This window comes from Molossus molossus, unplaced genomic scaffold, assembly GCF_014108415.1.
Source record: "Molossus molossus isolate mMolMol1 unplaced genomic scaffold, mMolMol1.p scaffold_m16_p_6, whole genome shotgun sequence".
Lineage (NCBI taxonomy): Eukaryota > Metazoa > Chordata > Mammalia > Chiroptera > Molossidae > Molossus > Molossus molossus.
In genome coordinates this window covers 109,739,885-109,756,852 of record NW_023425399.1, presented here as the reverse complement: position 1 = coordinate 109,756,852, position 16,968 = coordinate 109,739,885, and the positions used below count along the sequence as shown (strand labels likewise).

The following is a 16,968-nucleotide window of genomic DNA, read 5'->3' as shown; positions in this document are numbered from 1 at the left end:
TTGCCTAACAAATGGTATTCAGCACAAATGTGCACAACCTCCAGAAGACATCGGTGACATTAGTACTGTATGAAATGTGCCGACTGTGTGAATGGCACTCCAGGGCCGAGCAAGGTAATGACCCCGATTCTTTCCACTGCATGAATGCAACATAATTCAATCATTTTAATAATTCATTGTTTTTCTTTTTTTACATCTTTTTCTTACTATGATGAACAATGTTGCTATGAGCATGCTTTTACGTGCCTCTTGAACAGAGAGTTTTTCTAGGGTCTCTAACCAGGAGTGGAAGATCTGGCCATAGTATGTGCAAGTGGTTAGCATTACTAAGTCATGCCAGATTGCTTTTCTAAGTAGTTTCAGCAATTTCTGTGCCCTCCAGTCTTGTATGGGAATTGCTATTGATCTTTGCCAAGATTTTGTATTTACGGACATTTTCTAAATCTAGAGACTATAAAATATAATTTCTATTTTTAAAAGAGTAAATGGCAAAATAAGCTATTTTTGTTTGCTGGTGTTGGCTTTGCCATAGCAGCACAAACATCATTAAAAAGATGATTCTGTTTCCCGCCAAGATGCCACAAAGCAGGAGTTTGACTCTCTTCCCAATACTCAGCTCAAGAAATTAAAGGAAGGAGGGAAACTAGGATTCTGAGAACTAAACCATCAAACAAACAATAACCACAAAACAGAAGTTACCAAGCAACAAGACCACTAAGCCATCCGTGGGCAGCAGAGTGGGGCTGGGACCCTGTGCGCAGTTGCTCCCTGGGAAGGGAGACACCTGCGGGCAAGAGAGGCTGGGCCAGGTGTCCTAGGTCCCTGCCTGGGCTCCTGGTGGCCTTGCTTCTTCAGAACAAACCCTAAATCAGTAGCCTGTGCCATCTGCGTTAGTGTCCTTGAGGTTGTATTAGTACATTTTAAAAGCCTGGTTGGCGTGAGGAGTTGAAGAGGTGAATTGAGTACCTTCTGAGTGTTACTGCTTCAACTTGACCATGAGATTTTCCTGATGGACTGAAAGAAAATGGGATGTCACCCAAAAAAAAAAAAAAGTCTGACTTTGAAGCCTTACTCAACCCCTATCAGCTGATCACGTCTGATAACCCAAGGTCAACTTGAATCCACAGGCCAAAAACCAGATATCTGAGGAAGAACAACACTATCAAAGAAATTGACCAACCTAAGCATTTGAAGCAGAACTGTTGCAACAGACAAACATTTGAAATGAGAAAATAAAAGAAGAGAATAGTGATAAAAATTATACAATGAGAAATATTGTATAAGAAAACACTGTGGTTAAAATAAAAAGAAAGTAGATGGGCCCCGTAATAGTAAGGTTTATGAGGAAGCCAAAGACATCTAACATCAAAGTATAAAAATTGACAGCACTTCTCTGTTCCAGAGATAAATAACTAAGACATGTTCCAAAGCCCCACTAGTAAAACACCATGCAGCTTGGCGGAAGGCAGACAGATAGATGGAACTGCATTAGGGGCATGGAGAGAATATGTGTGGGAATGAAAAATACTATAAGTGTGTTACTGCAAACAAAAGGACAGGAGCAGAAAGTGGTAAGAAAGAGTAGAAATAACCCACAGAAAGACATGATTAACTTGTGTTGCAATGTTTATAAAAACTTATTTCTATCTGCATACATAGAACGGGGAAGGACATATATCAAGGGTCATGATTGCTGGGTGGTAGACCTGTGGGTGACAAATTTCCTTTGCATACTTTTCTATTCTTTCCAAATTGCTGCCACAACACACACAAAATTTTTAATCAGAAGCCATTATGTAGGGAGGTCTTTTTTTAAGCAAGGAGGGTGCTTGGGCACCTCTGACCACATATGATTAACTAGAGGGTCATTGCTTCCAAGAAGTGCTTGGCGTGGGTTCCTTCCCAGGGGTGTGTATGTTTCAGGAGCAAAGGGAATGGGCCTGCCAGGTGTGGCTTGCTGGATGAGGGTAGACCCAGGCACCAAGAGGTTGCCAGTTCGATTCCAGGTCAGGACACATGAACAGGTTGTGGGCCCGATCCCCAGTGGGGGGCGTGCAGGAGGCGGCCAATCGATGTTCTCTCTCATCGATGTTTCTATCTCTCTCTCCTTACTTCCTCTCTTTCTAAAATCAATAAAGGAAAAAGGGGGGAGGGGAGAGAATGGGGAGGACTGGGTGTGTTTCATGGATTTGCCTCCAAATTCAGCCCTGAAGCTCCCTGCTGAGCCCCTGAACTCTATCAGGTTTATGGCAAAAAGATCTGAAGGAGTGATTTTCACAAGGAACTGTGGGAGACATGGGACATGCAGGGCTGTCTGTGTGATTCTGACCGGGGGCTCCCTCTGCTGTTAATAGGACACCGGTGGCTACAGCATCACCCCTGGCCTTGTGTGCAGGGGCTGGGCACTGGCATCTCCGGGTGAGCCTGGCAGGGGTGGAAAGGCCAAAGGAGGGCTGGTTTGGCAATCCCTGACATGTTCCTAAAGACGCCCACAGCAATGGGCACACACTCTGCGGACAGCTGGCCGTCCCGTGGCAGGTGCGTGAGTCCATGTGACAGGGAGGAGCTCCCCAAACATTCCCGAACCAGCCTCCCCTTCTCCTTCCCAAACTCCACGCCCCTGAAGCCTGTTACTGTCGGCGGCTGGGGACGTTCAGCCAAGACACTCAGGGACGCGCCAGGGGCACAGGCTTTATTGTGGCACCGCTCGCCGCCCGCCTTGCCACGGACCCCGCGCTGGGCGGGGCTGGCGGAGGGCAAGGAGGGCCCGTGGGCAAGGCAGCTCCTCACGGGGAAGAGAACCTGCCGCAGAACAGGATGCTGCGGGTTCTGAGGTGCCTGATGAAGAAGAGGAAGGGGCGGTCGGCGCAGAAGCGGGGCTCCACGCGGCTGCAGCGCGCGTTCCTGACCACCGCCGTGGCCGCCGCCGCCTCCGTGCCCTCCTCGCTGACCTCCACGAAGCACTTGTGCGCCACCTTGGACACCGGCACGTTCTTCCTGGCTGACATCCCAGAAAAGTCCGCCTTGGATTCGTCAAAGGCATCGGTCATCCCTAAACTGCGAAGGAAAGACTCCAGGTCATAGCTCTTCTCCAGCTTTATGCGGGGAAGGAAAACTTGAACTTTCTGCTCCGTCATGGTTTCTGGATCCGTCCAGGCTGTGAACTTCTCGTATGTCAGCGCCTTTTCCACCTGAAATGACAGGGTCAACCCCTAAAATCTAGGTGACAACAGCGCGGTGTGCACCTCCTTCCCCCTCCTGGATGGCAAGTTCTGCTCCGAGACTATAGCAACTGTCCCTCTTGCAAACACACGAAGATTTTCCCTCCAATGCTCTTTTTCCCTGTTTTATGAAAACAAGAGTAAAACAGCTAGAAAACCCCTGAGACAGGAGAGGGGTTTTCTTTCTTTAAAACCATCTATACCACCCGGTCGATGTGGCTCAGCGGTTGAGTGTCGATTCATGCACCAAGAGGTTGCCTGTTCCATTCAGGCAGGGCACATGCCCAGGTTGGGGCCAGACCCCAGTGGGGGGCGTGCAGGAGGCGGCCAATCGATGTTCTCTCTCATCAGTGTTTTTATCTCTCTCTCCCTCTCCCTTCCTCTCTCTGTAAAATCAATAAAGAAAGAAAAAAAAATTTAAACCATCTATACCAAATTCATTTCACATGTTTCTTAGTTTAGAAAATTCTCATAACCATTGGATTGTTTTCATGAGACGCACATTACTGTGTACTGGAGAAACTGTTGACAAAAGAGAGACAGAGAAGGCTCGGAACTCCGATGTGCGAAAGGAGGACATCGGGGATCATCTAAAGGGCAAGGAGACGTGGCTTCTGGGGAAGGGAGCGCAGAAATGGGCCATTGCACAGGGCGGATGCTTCGGACATCTGCTCTCTGCCTGACCTGGAGACAGGTTCAAAACCTCCCACACCCATCACTCATTCCATGTATCTACCGGAAGAAATAAAGGTGGGAGAGGGAGCCTGTGCCTTCTCCTTCCTCTTCCCACCTGGAGCACAGGTGAGTGCCCCTCCCCAGTGATGACAGCTCTTTGGACCTTAGCTCTTTTCCTAGACTCTCCTGATTTTCTTCTTAAGCAGCCATCACAGATTCCATCCTTGATTTATGTCCATAGCTTCCTGATCCACGGAGAGCACAGGGAAATCAGGTGGGTCTCACCTTGCCCATCCTGTGCACTCGTGTGCTGGTGCTGGCTTAGATCTCTGGCAAGAGTCAACCACCAAATCCTTGGTAACCTCAACTTAGCCAAGTGGGAGTATGTGCACCAGGAGATGAGCAAACATAAATGAGAGCTTCTTCCATCCCCCAGGGAACCAGACAACCAGCACACGGCTGGTCCAGCACCCCCCACCTAACACATTTACCTCCTTCCTACACTCCGTCCTTTTCTGTCACGGGAAGAGAGCTCTCTGCTCCTGTCTAAGGCACACTCCTCACCTGTACTTGAGACTCCTGCTACTCAACATGTGGTCCATGACCAACAGCACTCACATCACCTGGGATCTTGTCAGAAATACAAAAATCTCAGGCCTTAGCCCCCTGAATCAAAATCTGCGTTGCAGCAAGATTCCTAGGAGATCCCTATGCCCGTGAATTTTTTGGAGAAACACTGCCCCGATCAATCCTATCCTTTTCCAGTGCCTTCATCCAACAGTTATTGGGCCCTCGATGAGCCCCTGTCTTCAGAATACAGAATAATGCTCTTAAATTCTTGGAACTCTCTCTTCTTAGCTTCACCAACATTTGTTCTTACCCACAATTGCATTCTTGGACATATACGCAATAGAAATGCATACACATCCCCACCAAAGACATGCAGCGGTGTCCATCCAGTACTCTTTGTAATAACTCAAATTGAAAACTCCTCAAATGCCATCTGGTGGATGGACTTAAAGGAAAGAGCTAAGGCTGGACGCGCGGATACTGAAGCTCATTGCCAAGGGCTCACCACGGCAAGGTCAGTGTCGTCCTCAGGCAGCAGAACGACCATGCTCAGCTCCTCCCCGGCATAGGGCAGCTCCAGGACCTGGCTGTGCACCTCCTCCACGAAGCCCATTTTGAATTTAGCTTGCTTAAACATCATCTGCACTGTCTTTTGTTCCTAATGAAAACATGACATTAAAATCAGGTTACTGAAAAAGGAGCACCGTTCCCTAAAAATATGTCTAATTCACAGAACCCTTCAGTACATAGAAGAGAATTATTACTTCTGTGCATGTATGCTGATAAATATAAAATCCTCATTATTACATATTAGTAATGAGTTGAACATGCTCATGCCCCAGTAGGTCAATTACAACAAGGTAAGAGAATAAATTGTGGAATATAGACAGACATGAAACTCTCTCATTATTTTTGCCAATTTTTTTTTGTTTTGTTTTTTTCTCTTTTGAGAAAATGCATAATGAAGCCTTCACAGAGACCTTATAATTAAAAATTATTTTTCTAAGTTGAGAGGAGAATTAACTAAAATTGGGGCCTTTGGGCTAGTGGATCGGGTTAGAGAAGATAAAGAGGCCAGAAGGAGTTACACTTTTATTTTGAAAAGTTGCTCAATGATATAATTGGTTTTATAGCTTTGGTTTTCTCGGAGGGAGAACCTTAACAAGATGTGTAGGATCCAGCATTTTTAAAACTTGCATCAAATATAGTCTAGACTTTTAAATCCTTGTGCAATATGCTATTATCAAGTTGATGGCGGTCAAATTCCAAGCTAATAGCTATTGACCCCAGCCATTACCATACACGACAGGGAATGGAGAAAAGTATTTTTAATGTTAGGTTTATCAGTCTGGAGATCTAAGGTGCAGCATGATGGTTAGAGTTAATAACACTGAACTGAACACAGGAAATTGGTTACGAGAGTAGATTTCAGGGGCTCTCATCACACACACGAGAAGGTAACTGTGGGGAGATAGGTTACTTAGCTTTACTGTAATAATCATTTCACTATGTTTAGCAAATCATTTTCTGTACACCTTGAGTATACACGATTTTTATCTTTAAAAGATCAACATAAAATTAAAAAATAAATATTCAGCCTTAACATCTGTTAACACCATTTTTCTTATGCTCAGAAGTGCACAGCCATGGATTCTAAGGCAATAAACAATCACAGTTGTCAATGGCATGAAGAAGGCGTCTAAGTAAATATAGACGAATAGTATAGTAGAAGCATAAGTCACGGCTCAGAAGACATTTTCTTCCAATCGCAATAATATGACCAGAGACAGAAGGTCAATGTGATCCAGGATGAAAAAAAGGGAACTATCAATAGAAACACCATTTCCTTCTTCTTCTTTCCCAATAACAGCCATAGAGGGGACATGAAACACATTCAGAAATGGATGAACCACCACGATAGTGTGGCGTACAGGAGTGACATCCATTCTCATCCTTTTGCAGCACCTGACCCTAAGGGAGGTGCAGTGCACCTGCAGCCTCTGTCCCCACCTGGCTGGCCTTGAAGGGCATCCCTCTTGTGTGCTTCCGGTCGAACTGCTCCTTCCACCAGCCTTTGAAGTAGATCGCATTCACCAGAACCAGCTTGGTCAGCGGATCGACGGTGCCAACACCCAGAATCTCTGGAATCTTCCCTGTGAAGAACAGAAGGGAAGTTTATCGTATGTGGCGGAGAGCAAACATTCTTTTACCAAAACCCCCTCCACACAGAACGCCGAGGCTTAGTCGACAGCCGGGCTGGAATTCCGTCTTTTCAGTCCCCCGATGAACCGGGGCGATCATGTTACGGGGTAGGCACCCACACAGCGTATTGTTTGTCCTCAAGCAACAATCCTGAAGGAGGCAGGTCAACTATTAATTTTGCCCTCAATTTCCAGATACAGAATCTCAGGTTCATGAGCCTGATGTTTTCGCCAAGGCCACTAGGTGGCAAGAGAGAGCGGAGAAGGAACTCAAGAGTCTTGATTTTAACTCTAAGCCTCTCAACCACGGAGCCATCATTTCTCACCCATACCACTCTTGACATTTTGGGCTGGATAATGCTTTGCTGTGGGGATGTCCTGGGTATGGGAGGATGGTTCCCCAGCAGCACTTCCCCAATGGTGACAACCAAGAATGTCTTTGGCCAAATGTCTCCTGGTGGTTGGTGCTACTTGAGAGTTGTCGCTCTTAGCCAACCTTCAAATCTCATCTAGGTGAGGAGACCATCCCAAAGAATGGGAAATACAGTCCTGTCCGTGGGAGAAGGCAGGCTTCCTGAATGGGGTGAATGGAGCAAAGGAATGAGGGGGATGCAATGAAGGGGCCCAACTTGAGTTGTCCCACGAAAACGGGAACAAGGTGATCCCCAAAGTCTCCCCAGCTCTAATATTCTGGCAAAACATGTGGATGCCCAGCCCGATGGAAGTAGAAAGTGTGAGCAGCCGTGGAGGGGACGTGACAGGTGTAGGAAGGTGAGGTGTGGAGAAGCTTCGGGCTTTGCCAATGACTTAGGACTTCTCCATCTACTGGGGAGTGAGAGACCAACGCACGTCCCATACAAAGGCGTGAAAGAGAAACTATTCCCTCCCAACGGTCATTATTTCATGAGCTGTCAGCATAATCGTGACCATTGCTTCTACCCAACACGCAGCGGGAGTGCCAGAGACTGAAGGGTGGGATGACGAGGGCTGGGCGGGCATGTGGAGAAATGAGTGATCGAACTCCCCACATTGTGGAAGCTTCTAAATGACACGTTAGCTATTCAGAGGGCTTAAAAGCATGTCCCTTTTCTCTGTACTCTAGTCAGGAACTGGCAAAACTATTTCTGCTGAGACAGAACGGGGTCTGGACAGGGGGCGTAGCAGGTCCCGCATAAGCTCCTGAGTCTGGGGCAAACTCAGACAGGTCACACTCTGAAAGCAAACTTAGCCACAGCCTCGGGACAAAGAAGGAGGGGGCCGAGGATGAGACCAGAGCTGTCCCCATTACCACAGGGAGAGAACGTGAAAGGTGGCCCCATCTCTGCTGCCACCCAAGTCGAGGGTCAGTCAGCCCTCAGAGCAGGACAAGGGCCCTCCCAGATAGAAGATAAACAGGACCCCCCAAAAGGATGCATCTTTTCAGGGTTTTCTAGTAGAGCCCAGATGGGAGGGCATCTGAGATCCTTACACCCTGTTTAAGCATTTCTTCGAAATCACCACTTTGGGCTCTGATTAGCCCTCCCAAAATCACCCAGCTGCGAGGCTGGCCTGAAATTGCTAAGAACGTACACACAGGCCCCTGGTCACAGGGTCCCAGCACAGCACCGTAGAGGTCACACCCCAGGCCACCACCGCCCCTTTCCTTCACAACTTGCCAAGCCTCTCACCTTCAGTCTTCTCCGACACCCAGTCGTTGATGTGCTTCCTGCATTCCTCCGTGTCCTTAGCAAAGGACAGCTCCTCCAGCTCGGCCTGGTAGAACGTCTGGCAGGACTCCTTGAAGGCCTGCAGTGTGAGATCCCAGGTCCCGCCATGCAGCCCAGGTTCCCACGGCGGGAACACGTCTGTTTTCTGAACGTGTTCCCAACCTGACTGCTTGCACAGGCCATCCTGCACTTGAACACTCACTCGTGCAGTTCACGGAAGCGCACAGACCACCCACGGTGTGCCTGGCCCTGTGCTCTCGCTGGACACCAGGGTGAAGACAGGACATGAGACCGGAGGTGGCCCCGGTGTGAGAGAGGTGGGGTGCACACTGACTCTTACAAGATGTTTTGAGAATGTGGACGGTGACGGTCACGCACCGAAGCCCACAAAGAATGCCCATCAAACACTTAAGCTGCATTTTGACTTTCTGTTCGATCTTTCTGTCTCCTCCCCCACCTAGCCCTCTACCTTTCTTTCTCTCGTTGTTCCATCACCAGCCCCCATGTCTGAAACATACTGTGGGATGACTGGGAGGTTCCACGGTAGAACTGGATTATCAAGAAATCTTACAGGTCCTCCAGGAGTGGAATGTGATCGGCCTAGATGTGTGTGTGTGTGTGTCAAGGGGAAAAGTACAGAGGTAAGAGGTGAGCCTTGAAATGTAAGGTAGGGTTTAATCAAGAAAAGCCTGTCCCCAGCCCTGGCCGGTTTGGCTCAGCAGTTAGAGCGTCGGCCTGTGGTCCGGAGAGACCCGGGTTCGGTTCCCGCTAAGGGCACGTACTTCGGTTGCAGTTTGTCCCCGGCCCTGGTTGGTCATGCGGGTGGCAGCCACTCGATGTGTCCCTTCACTTCGATGTTTCTCTCTCTCTCTCCCTTCCTCTCTCTCCCTCCCACTCTATCTGTACAAAAAATGGAAAAATATCCTCGGGTGAGGATAAAAAAAGAAAAAAAAAGAAAAGAAAAGCCTGTTCCCAATTAAAGATAACTGGCCTCCTCATAAAAACATGGTTTCAGATATAATGTGCCTGGCACCTGGCGCCTATCCTCCGCCCATCTCCTGCTCTGAAATATTTAAACTTCTACAGAAGAGAGAAGATGTAGAGAGGAGAGCCAAGCGACTGAGAACAGTGGCGGGTGGCTCCCTGTGTCCCCAGTTACAGGATTCAAAGATCAGGCTGATGTTCAAAATGAACATCGATTAACCAGGAGATTCCTGGAATCACTCGTGGTATCCCAGAAGGCCCAGCCAGCTGAGGATCCCGAATCACTGCCCGTGATGTTTATGCCCAGTGCAGGGGCAAAGCCTCCTGGGAGCAGCGCCCACCGGGGGTATCTGAGTCGTACAGAAGAGTCCTGGGAACCGCCAGCCAAGAAGACGGCCAGGGTCACCCTGGTCCTTTCATTCATCTCAAGGTAGCATCTCTCTGCGTATTTTTTTAATCTCACTTACTGAACCATGACGGGCTTTCTCCCACTGGGCTAGGGAACTCTGGAATTACGTGCTGCCATCAATAGGAACGACTCAGGTCAAGGGGAGACGTAGGTCTGGGTGCCCCAGGAGAGACATATTGAGATTCACATACCAGAAACAATTTAAAAAGGATGTGATTCAGAAGCCATCATCAAATTCAAAATGATAGCTACAGAGGTATACTTCTAAGCAAACTTTTAAGGTAGTAGAGTGATCCTCTCTCTCTGCCCCTCTGTAGTTTCTATGTTCAGCTTCTTCTTCATCGACGTGTGACGACTACTTACCGGAAGGAAATCACAGGTCTTTTCTCCAAAGAGTCTGTTGGCAGTTCTGAGCAAGTACTGAGAATCAGCTCTGTTAACGTGGGAGAGAAGCTCCTGGAAGCCCTGATGGACAGCTCCACCTCTGTCCAGACAAAGTGCCTGGTGAGAGAAAGCAGACTTGAACCTGCCCTTTTGCTCCTCCAAACAAGTCACTGTGCTGAACATCACAGCAGATCCTGTCTGGAAAGGAGTCTGCTTTCACCGGCTGGCACAGGGTTTCTTAATCTCCAGACTACCGGCATTTCAGGCCCCTTCGTTGTGGGGGCTGTCCTGTGCATGGCGGGATGTGTTGCTGCATTTCTGGCCTCCACCCACTAGATGTCAGCAGCATCTCTCAGTTATAACAACCAAAACTGTCTGCCACTGCCAAATGCCTTAGGGAGGCAAAATCTGCCCCCCCCAACCCCTCCCCACCCCCACCCCCACCCCGGATACCTCCCAGATTTACCCAGGCCAGGAAGGCAGGATGTGAAAACTCAGGAGGGAGACAAAACAGAACAAATAGGTAGCTGGAAAGGATCTCACTGGACCCAGGAAAAGTTCAAGAATGAGCAGAAATAAACACGAAAATGTCTCATCAGCAAGTTTACAGAAGTCCTCCAGCCCAGACTGCGATGTAAATGTCAAGCCAGAGTGGGAATTCAGGTTGTTCCTGTATCACCCAACCACCCCAGCCCAAAGCCTCCGTCCTCCGCTGCGCTGGAATAGACCACGGGACTCGACTGCAGACAGTGGGCACACGTCTGTGCGTGAGCGGCAAGGGGATGGGCATGTGCAACTTTCTGGGTCGCTTTCACAAGACCGTCAAAGAAACAAAGACAAAAGGTTAAGAATCCTTCCCTGTGGTACTGCCCACTACTTCATGTGTCGCCGGTGCACATAACCCAGGTCAGATCAGTCAGGTCCAGCTATTCCCTCCAAAAGCCTCCAGACCTCAGAAGCCCAGGTCTGTTGCATTCTGCGTCCACTTATGCACAATCCCACGCTAGAAGTTACGCATTCGACTAAAGTGCATTTACCCAGCTATGTTTCGAGTTGAAAGATGTTAGCAAACAGTTGAAATATAACAAAGTTTATACCCTTGACCTTTCTGTGGGACAGAATTATAACCTCCCTTACTTTCTTCCAAAGATACACTTTTGCTATAACACATGCATGTTTTATCCAGAGAAAATAACGTAATGACCTGATTTCTCCCATAAACACTAAGAGGAGATTCCCTGTCTTACACAATGTACCTGTTCTACCAGTGTCTGTCCTTTGTCCGTCAGGTCCCGCTTCCAACCTGCCAGCCACACTGGCCTTCGTCAGCGGGGGTAGGTATGAAAAGAAGCTGTGTGGAAGTGGAGAAGGAAGCATGCTGTCATTCTTCCTTTGCGACAGGCACACCTACCTGGGACATCTGGGCTGCAGTGTCTCCTTTGGCTCCCATGAAGACCATGGCCAGGGCCGAGGACATGCTCAGGGGAGAGAAGAACACATTCTGCGAACTGTCCTCTTCGCCCAACATTTTAAATAAGTTGATGGCAAAAGCGCCATTGGCTCCTTCGAGATCATCCATCGGGAAAGGTCTGTATCAAAAACACAACACAGAAGCACATCGGCCAAGGCCTCTGACACCGGGTGTGGTCGGCAGACTAACGACACGCCCAAGACATCCATGTCGAAGTCCCCAACCTGTGACGACATCTTCTTATGTGACATTAGGGACTCTGCCAATGCTATCAAATTAGGGATCATGACATGGAATCACAGGGTCCTCATAAAAGGGAGGAAGAGGGTCAATGTCAGAGAACAGGTGACAATGGAAGCAAAGGTCAGAATGATGCAGGGTCTCGAACCGAGGAAGGCGGGCAGCCTCTAGGGGCTGCAAAAGGCAAGGAAACAGATTCTGTCCTAGAGCCTCCAGAAAAAAAAGTTATATATATATATATATATCACCCTGTGGACTTATTTTGGACTTCTGACCTCCAGGACAGTCAGAGGGTAAATGTTTGTTGTTTTCAGGCACCCGATTTGTGGTAAGCATCAATAGGTAACTAATACTCTGGTTTATCCACAAAGTAAGTCCCAGAGCTCATGACTGGTCCCACCCTCGGCAGCAGGACCTCTGCAGAGGCCGGACACCCCCCAGGACCTGCTGGCTCCCTCCCGTCATGTGAGGATGGCCCCGCCTCTGTGCCAGGCAGAGTTCTCGCACTTTACCTGTCCCATCTCACTGAGCCCCCCAAGGACAAGGGCAGTCAGCACAGGTGTCAGCGCACGTCAGAGACCAGGGGAGGGAGGGAGGTTTGCTAGCTCGGTGTGGATCCCACAGACAGGCCTGGAGCCCACCGTGGACTCCAGAGCTGAATGTCTCACCAGCACACAAACCCCCTGTGGGCCCCACTTGCCCCTCAGTTCTGTGTCTCTAACAAGATTTATAAACCGAGTTCTACAAATTGAACATAATTCTCTGTAAATAAAAATGACAGTTCTGTCAGCTGGGTGGATTTCAACAGATTGGGAGAGTTTGCTTGGGGTACTCTGACCTAACATTTGGGTTACTGGGAAGACACAAAATCGACTGTGAATCAGGGGACTCCAAAATGCACACCGTTTGCACCGGAGCTGCGGAGACGGCTGGGAAGGAGCCCGTAAGCACGTGGTAGAAACTGAAGCTCAAATCTCAAGCCATCAGGGAGACACCGGGAATCAGAGGCACGGGCTCCGGATCCAGCCTGAACAAGCCGACCTCGACCTGCCCCAGGCTGACTGCGCATTAGACCAGCGTCCCCCTGCCTCCTTCCTGACCTGCCTCTCCTTCGAGCCCGTGCTCAGACGACTGCCACCCTGAGCTCTTTCCTGCTCCTTGGAGATGGAAATATTTTGAAAAGCCTCTCTCCTGTTTTATAACCAAGACAATCTTTCTCAAGTCCCCGGGAGCCCTCCCTTTAAAAATGTAATTTTTAAGGAAAAATAGCACCCTCCCCCCCAGGCCCTGGGGTAGGGGTGGGGGTGGTAGGAGCGGGGTGTAAACAGCTATTTCAGCTTATTAATTATTATACTTTTAGCAAATTATTAATCAAATAAATTTTAATTTGATCCTGAGTATAACATCTTGGACTCAAGGTGAAGCAGACATCAGCTTAGGCTGGTGAATGTGAGTGTGTCTGTGTGTGTGTCTGTGTGAGTGTATATATGTTTGTCTGTCTATGTGTATGTGTGTATGTGTATGTCTCTGTGTGTGTGTATGTGTATGTCTGTGTGTGTGAGTGTATACATGTGTGTCTGTCGATGTGTATGTGTGTATGTCTCTGTGTGTCTGTGTGAGTGTATATATGTTTGTCTGTCTATGTGTATGTGTGTATGTGTATGTCTCTGTGTGTATGTCTGTGTGTGTGAGTGTATACATGTGTGTCTGTCGATGTGTATGTGTATGTCTGTGTGTGTATGAGTGTATACATGTGTGTCTGTCGATGTGTATGTGTGTATGTGTATGTCTGTGTGTGTGTGTGTGTGTTTGTACGTGTATGTAGCTGTCCTGCCTGAACAGGTGAAAGAATGGACTTAATAGAGTATCTATCCCATCAATTTCAACTTCGCATGTTAACTGCTCTTATTTACAAATGTCCACTTCTGGTTTCTTCCATTTCCTCTTCCTTCATCTCACCTTCTCACCTCCATTCCTTTTCAACATGCCATCAGTATCTGTCCCTCAGCCAGGACACACCCCGGCACATGAGACAGCACACATGAGCGCCCCGAGGGGGTGGTCCAGCTCACACCAGGGAAGCAGGGGGACAAGGACCCTTCCCCGTTCCTCGGGGTGACCTAACCTCCTTTGTGCATTAAAGCTGTGAGGGGGCTGGAACCCTAACCAAATGGACCTTGCCCAGGGAAGCCAAAAAGGAATTCATTTCCATATAAAACCAAATAACACCTTTGGGTACCAGTGCCACAATTCAGCTGCCATAAAAACACAGCAATGTGGAAAGAGCTGACTTCCAGCCAATAACGTGAATGGGCATCAGACTAGTTTCCCTTTCACAGGTGAACAGGCAAGGTCAGGACAGTTCATGCTGTCCTCAGGTCTCATGGCAAGAGTGGCCCAGTCGGCCACCAAAGCAGCCTCTGCTCCCGCTGTGCATCTGCGGCATCTTCCCGGGGCCGGAACGCACCAGCTCCCTTCCCACTCCCGCTCCCTGCACTCATCCCCACGTGAATGTGTCCGGAGAGCATTCCTGCGGAACTTTCCTTCTATGGGTTCGGGGAAGGGAATGAACAATAAGAGCCATAATCCCTGCCTGGAGCTCCCTCGGCAGGGGAGACACACAGACATGAGGCATGGCTGCCAGCCGGCCAGGGGCTCTGGACAGGATTCCCAGAGAGCGCCGCAGGCCGCAGGAAAGCAGGTGGGATTCACTTTAGAAGCCCCTGCGGTGGCGAAGGTGAGCGGTGGGCTGGTCTACAGGTTGGGCAGAAGTTTCTGGAAGGCCGTGAACGGGGGAGATGCATTGTAGGGCTATGGTTTTGAAATTGGCAGGAGCAAAGAATGTAGCAGGGCCCGTATCTGTGTGTGACCAGGGAGCGGGTCTGCTTGATGTCCCCTGAGAGACGGGGTGTGTGAGACTGGGGGGACCCTTATGCCAGGTTTAAAAGTCTGAACTGGAGCTATGGGCTGGAAGGCCATGCGTGGTTTTTAAACAAATGTTTTCCAGGAAGACATTGGAGTTTTAGAGAAACACCACGTAGCCACAGTGGGGAACCAGCTGGGGACCACTGCCATAGATCAGTGACAGGGAACACAGAGGAAGCGTCCACACTAGAGTGGAAGACGGAGCTGCCCAGCTGGGGGGCTGATCACACCAGGGCAGGAGCAGCAGAGTCAAGGACTACACGGAGGCTTCTTAAAAGACAACAGACCCCACCTGGAGTCACTAAGCAAAGCCCCACATCACCAAACCAAGACTGAACTTGTTACAGTTTCAGCTCTCCCAGAAATGGACTCTTAAAACAGGCAACCAGAGGTCACCCGTTCAGCACTATTGAGGTCATCTGCCTGAAAGACCCCTGCTACTAAAGGAAAGTAACTTTGCAATAACCAACCAGCCTTTTTGCCAAGTCTAAGTTCCCTGTTCCCTTCGGAATACAAAATCTTTCATTTTGTACAGCTCTGTGGGCTCCTTTCTATCTGCTAGATTGGATGCTGCCGGATTCAAACTGATATTTGCTCAAATAAACTCAACGTTTTGAATATGCCTCCGTTTATCGTCTAAGAGACTCCTGGTTCATCATGCGGAGGAGGGGCCACAGACCACAGGAAGCTCAGGTGAGGAGCCAGCATGGAATGAGGCAGGTGTACATTCCAGGTGAAATGTGTGGAACACACCACACCAAGGGGATCGGAACAGGACATGTGCCAAGGTCAGCAGGTTTCTTGAGATGAGCAGGAGTCCTAGATGGAGAGCGAGGGGCCACAGCATCTGGACTTGGGGAGAGTCTAGGCAAATGGATGATGGCATCACTCAGATGGTACAGTGGCGGCAGAAGGCAAGAAAGTCGCCTACTTCTGGAGAATGTCCAGTATTTGCAGGTGGTAAGAGAAGAAGGCAGGGGCTGCCACCCAGCCACCAGGGAATCAGGGACCTTCTGGGAGAGTCGGAAGGTGTGTGGGGAGACCCAGGGACCAGGGAGGAGGAGGCCAGCAGGTAGTGAACTTCTGTGCCAGTCTGGGCCTCAAACAGCCTCAGCAAGGAGAGGGAGCAGGGCTGGGGGACAGGGCTGGGGGACAGGGCTGAGGAATGTAGGACTCCATTCCGTAGGTAGGATGGGTGCTGCGGAGAAGGCGACAGACAGGTGAGGACGCACCTTTTTAAGTGAGGAAGAGCAGTCGTTGAACAGATGGAAGAGGGGGAAAAGGACAAAGAATGGAAGATAAATTGAAAAAGGAAAGGAAGCAAGGAAGGGGCAAAGGAGGGGAAAGGAAGGAATCAGAGAGGGAGAAAAGAAGAGAAGAGAGAAACCAACACGCTGGATCGCAGAGGGACAAGCAGAGGACAGGCATTCGCGTGGGTCGTGGCATGGCCAGCACCCTGGAACATTCGCGTGGGTCGTGGCATGGCCAGCACCCCGGAACATTTGCGTGGGACGTGGCATGGCCAGCACCCCGGAACTTGCCCCGGGCTGTACAGAAATTCCAGGCCAGGGTGCAATTAGCACGCCGTCTCCCAGCTGCACCCTGCGGCTCCTCCCACTCATCTCCCAAAGTTTCCGCCCGCCCCCTGGGTCACCCGTCACTCCTTCACTGCGACCAAATGGCAAAGCTGCGGCCTCACGGCCGCGGGGTCACTCCCCCCGAGGACCACCCTCTGCATCGGGCCGGGCGCCGCGCTCCTGCGCTCGAGTCCCGCGCCCCTGCCTGGGCGCACAGGCACCGTGGCGCGCTAGGGCGACCCCAGCCCGGCAGCAATCCTGCCCGATTACTGCCGGCCCCCTCTCCCCCCCGTCCTCTCCTCTCCCTCCACCTGCGGTGTCCCCTATCTGCCTTCGTCCTCCCGGGCCCCGGGCTAGAGGGGTCGGCGTGGGGACCTGAGACTGCAGCGCCTCCCCGCCCCGGTACCTGGGAGATTCCCGCTGCGGCTGCTGCTCCTGCTCCTGCCGCCGCGGCTGCGGGTCCATCTCGGATGCTTTCGGCCGCTTTGATTTCGGGCAGGGCTTCCGGCCGATGACTCACAGCAGCCCGGCTGCACGGCCTGAGCATTCTGACTCCCGTCCCCGGCTGGAGCCGGGAGGAGCCTGAGCGTCGCGCGCACCCTCCA

At 50.1% G+C, this 16,968-nt stretch overlaps 1 protein-coding gene across 1 annotated transcript; it reads right to left on the bottom strand.

The window, feature by feature from the left end:
- Positions 1-2,717: 2,717 nt before the first annotated feature.
- On the bottom strand, positions 2,718-16,890 carry LOC118618698 (serpin B8-like). Its single transcript, XM_036245097.1, has 7 exons — positions 16,770-16,890; positions 11,562-11,739; positions 10,130-10,267; positions 8,335-8,452; positions 6,477-6,619; positions 4,972-5,124; positions 2,718-3,191 (listed from the first exon to the last, which is right to left on the bottom strand). Exons 1-7 carry the CDS (start codon positions 16,826-16,828, stop codon positions 2,787-2,789), a joined length of 1,194 nt encoding a protein of 397 aa, XP_036100990.1. The 5' UTR covers positions 16,829-16,890; the 3' UTR covers positions 2,718-2,786.
- Positions 16,891-16,968: the final 78 nt, after the last annotated feature.

Excerpts from the sequence above, each read along its gene's own strand:
- LOC118618698 (XM_036245097.1), bottom strand. The coding sequence starts at position 16,828 with ATGGACCCGCAGCCGCGGCGGCAGGAGCAGGAGCAGCAGCCGCAGCGG. Across the intron at positions 8,453-10,129 it reads AGACCTGTGATTTCCTTCCG|GCCTTCAAGGAGTCCTGCCA; the intron begins GTAAGTAGTCGT and ends CTCACACTGCAG. Across the intron at positions 5,125-6,476 it reads TGCCCTTCAAGGCCAGCCAG|GAACAAAAGACAGTGCAGAT; the intron begins GTGGGGACAGAG and ends TGTTTTCATTAG.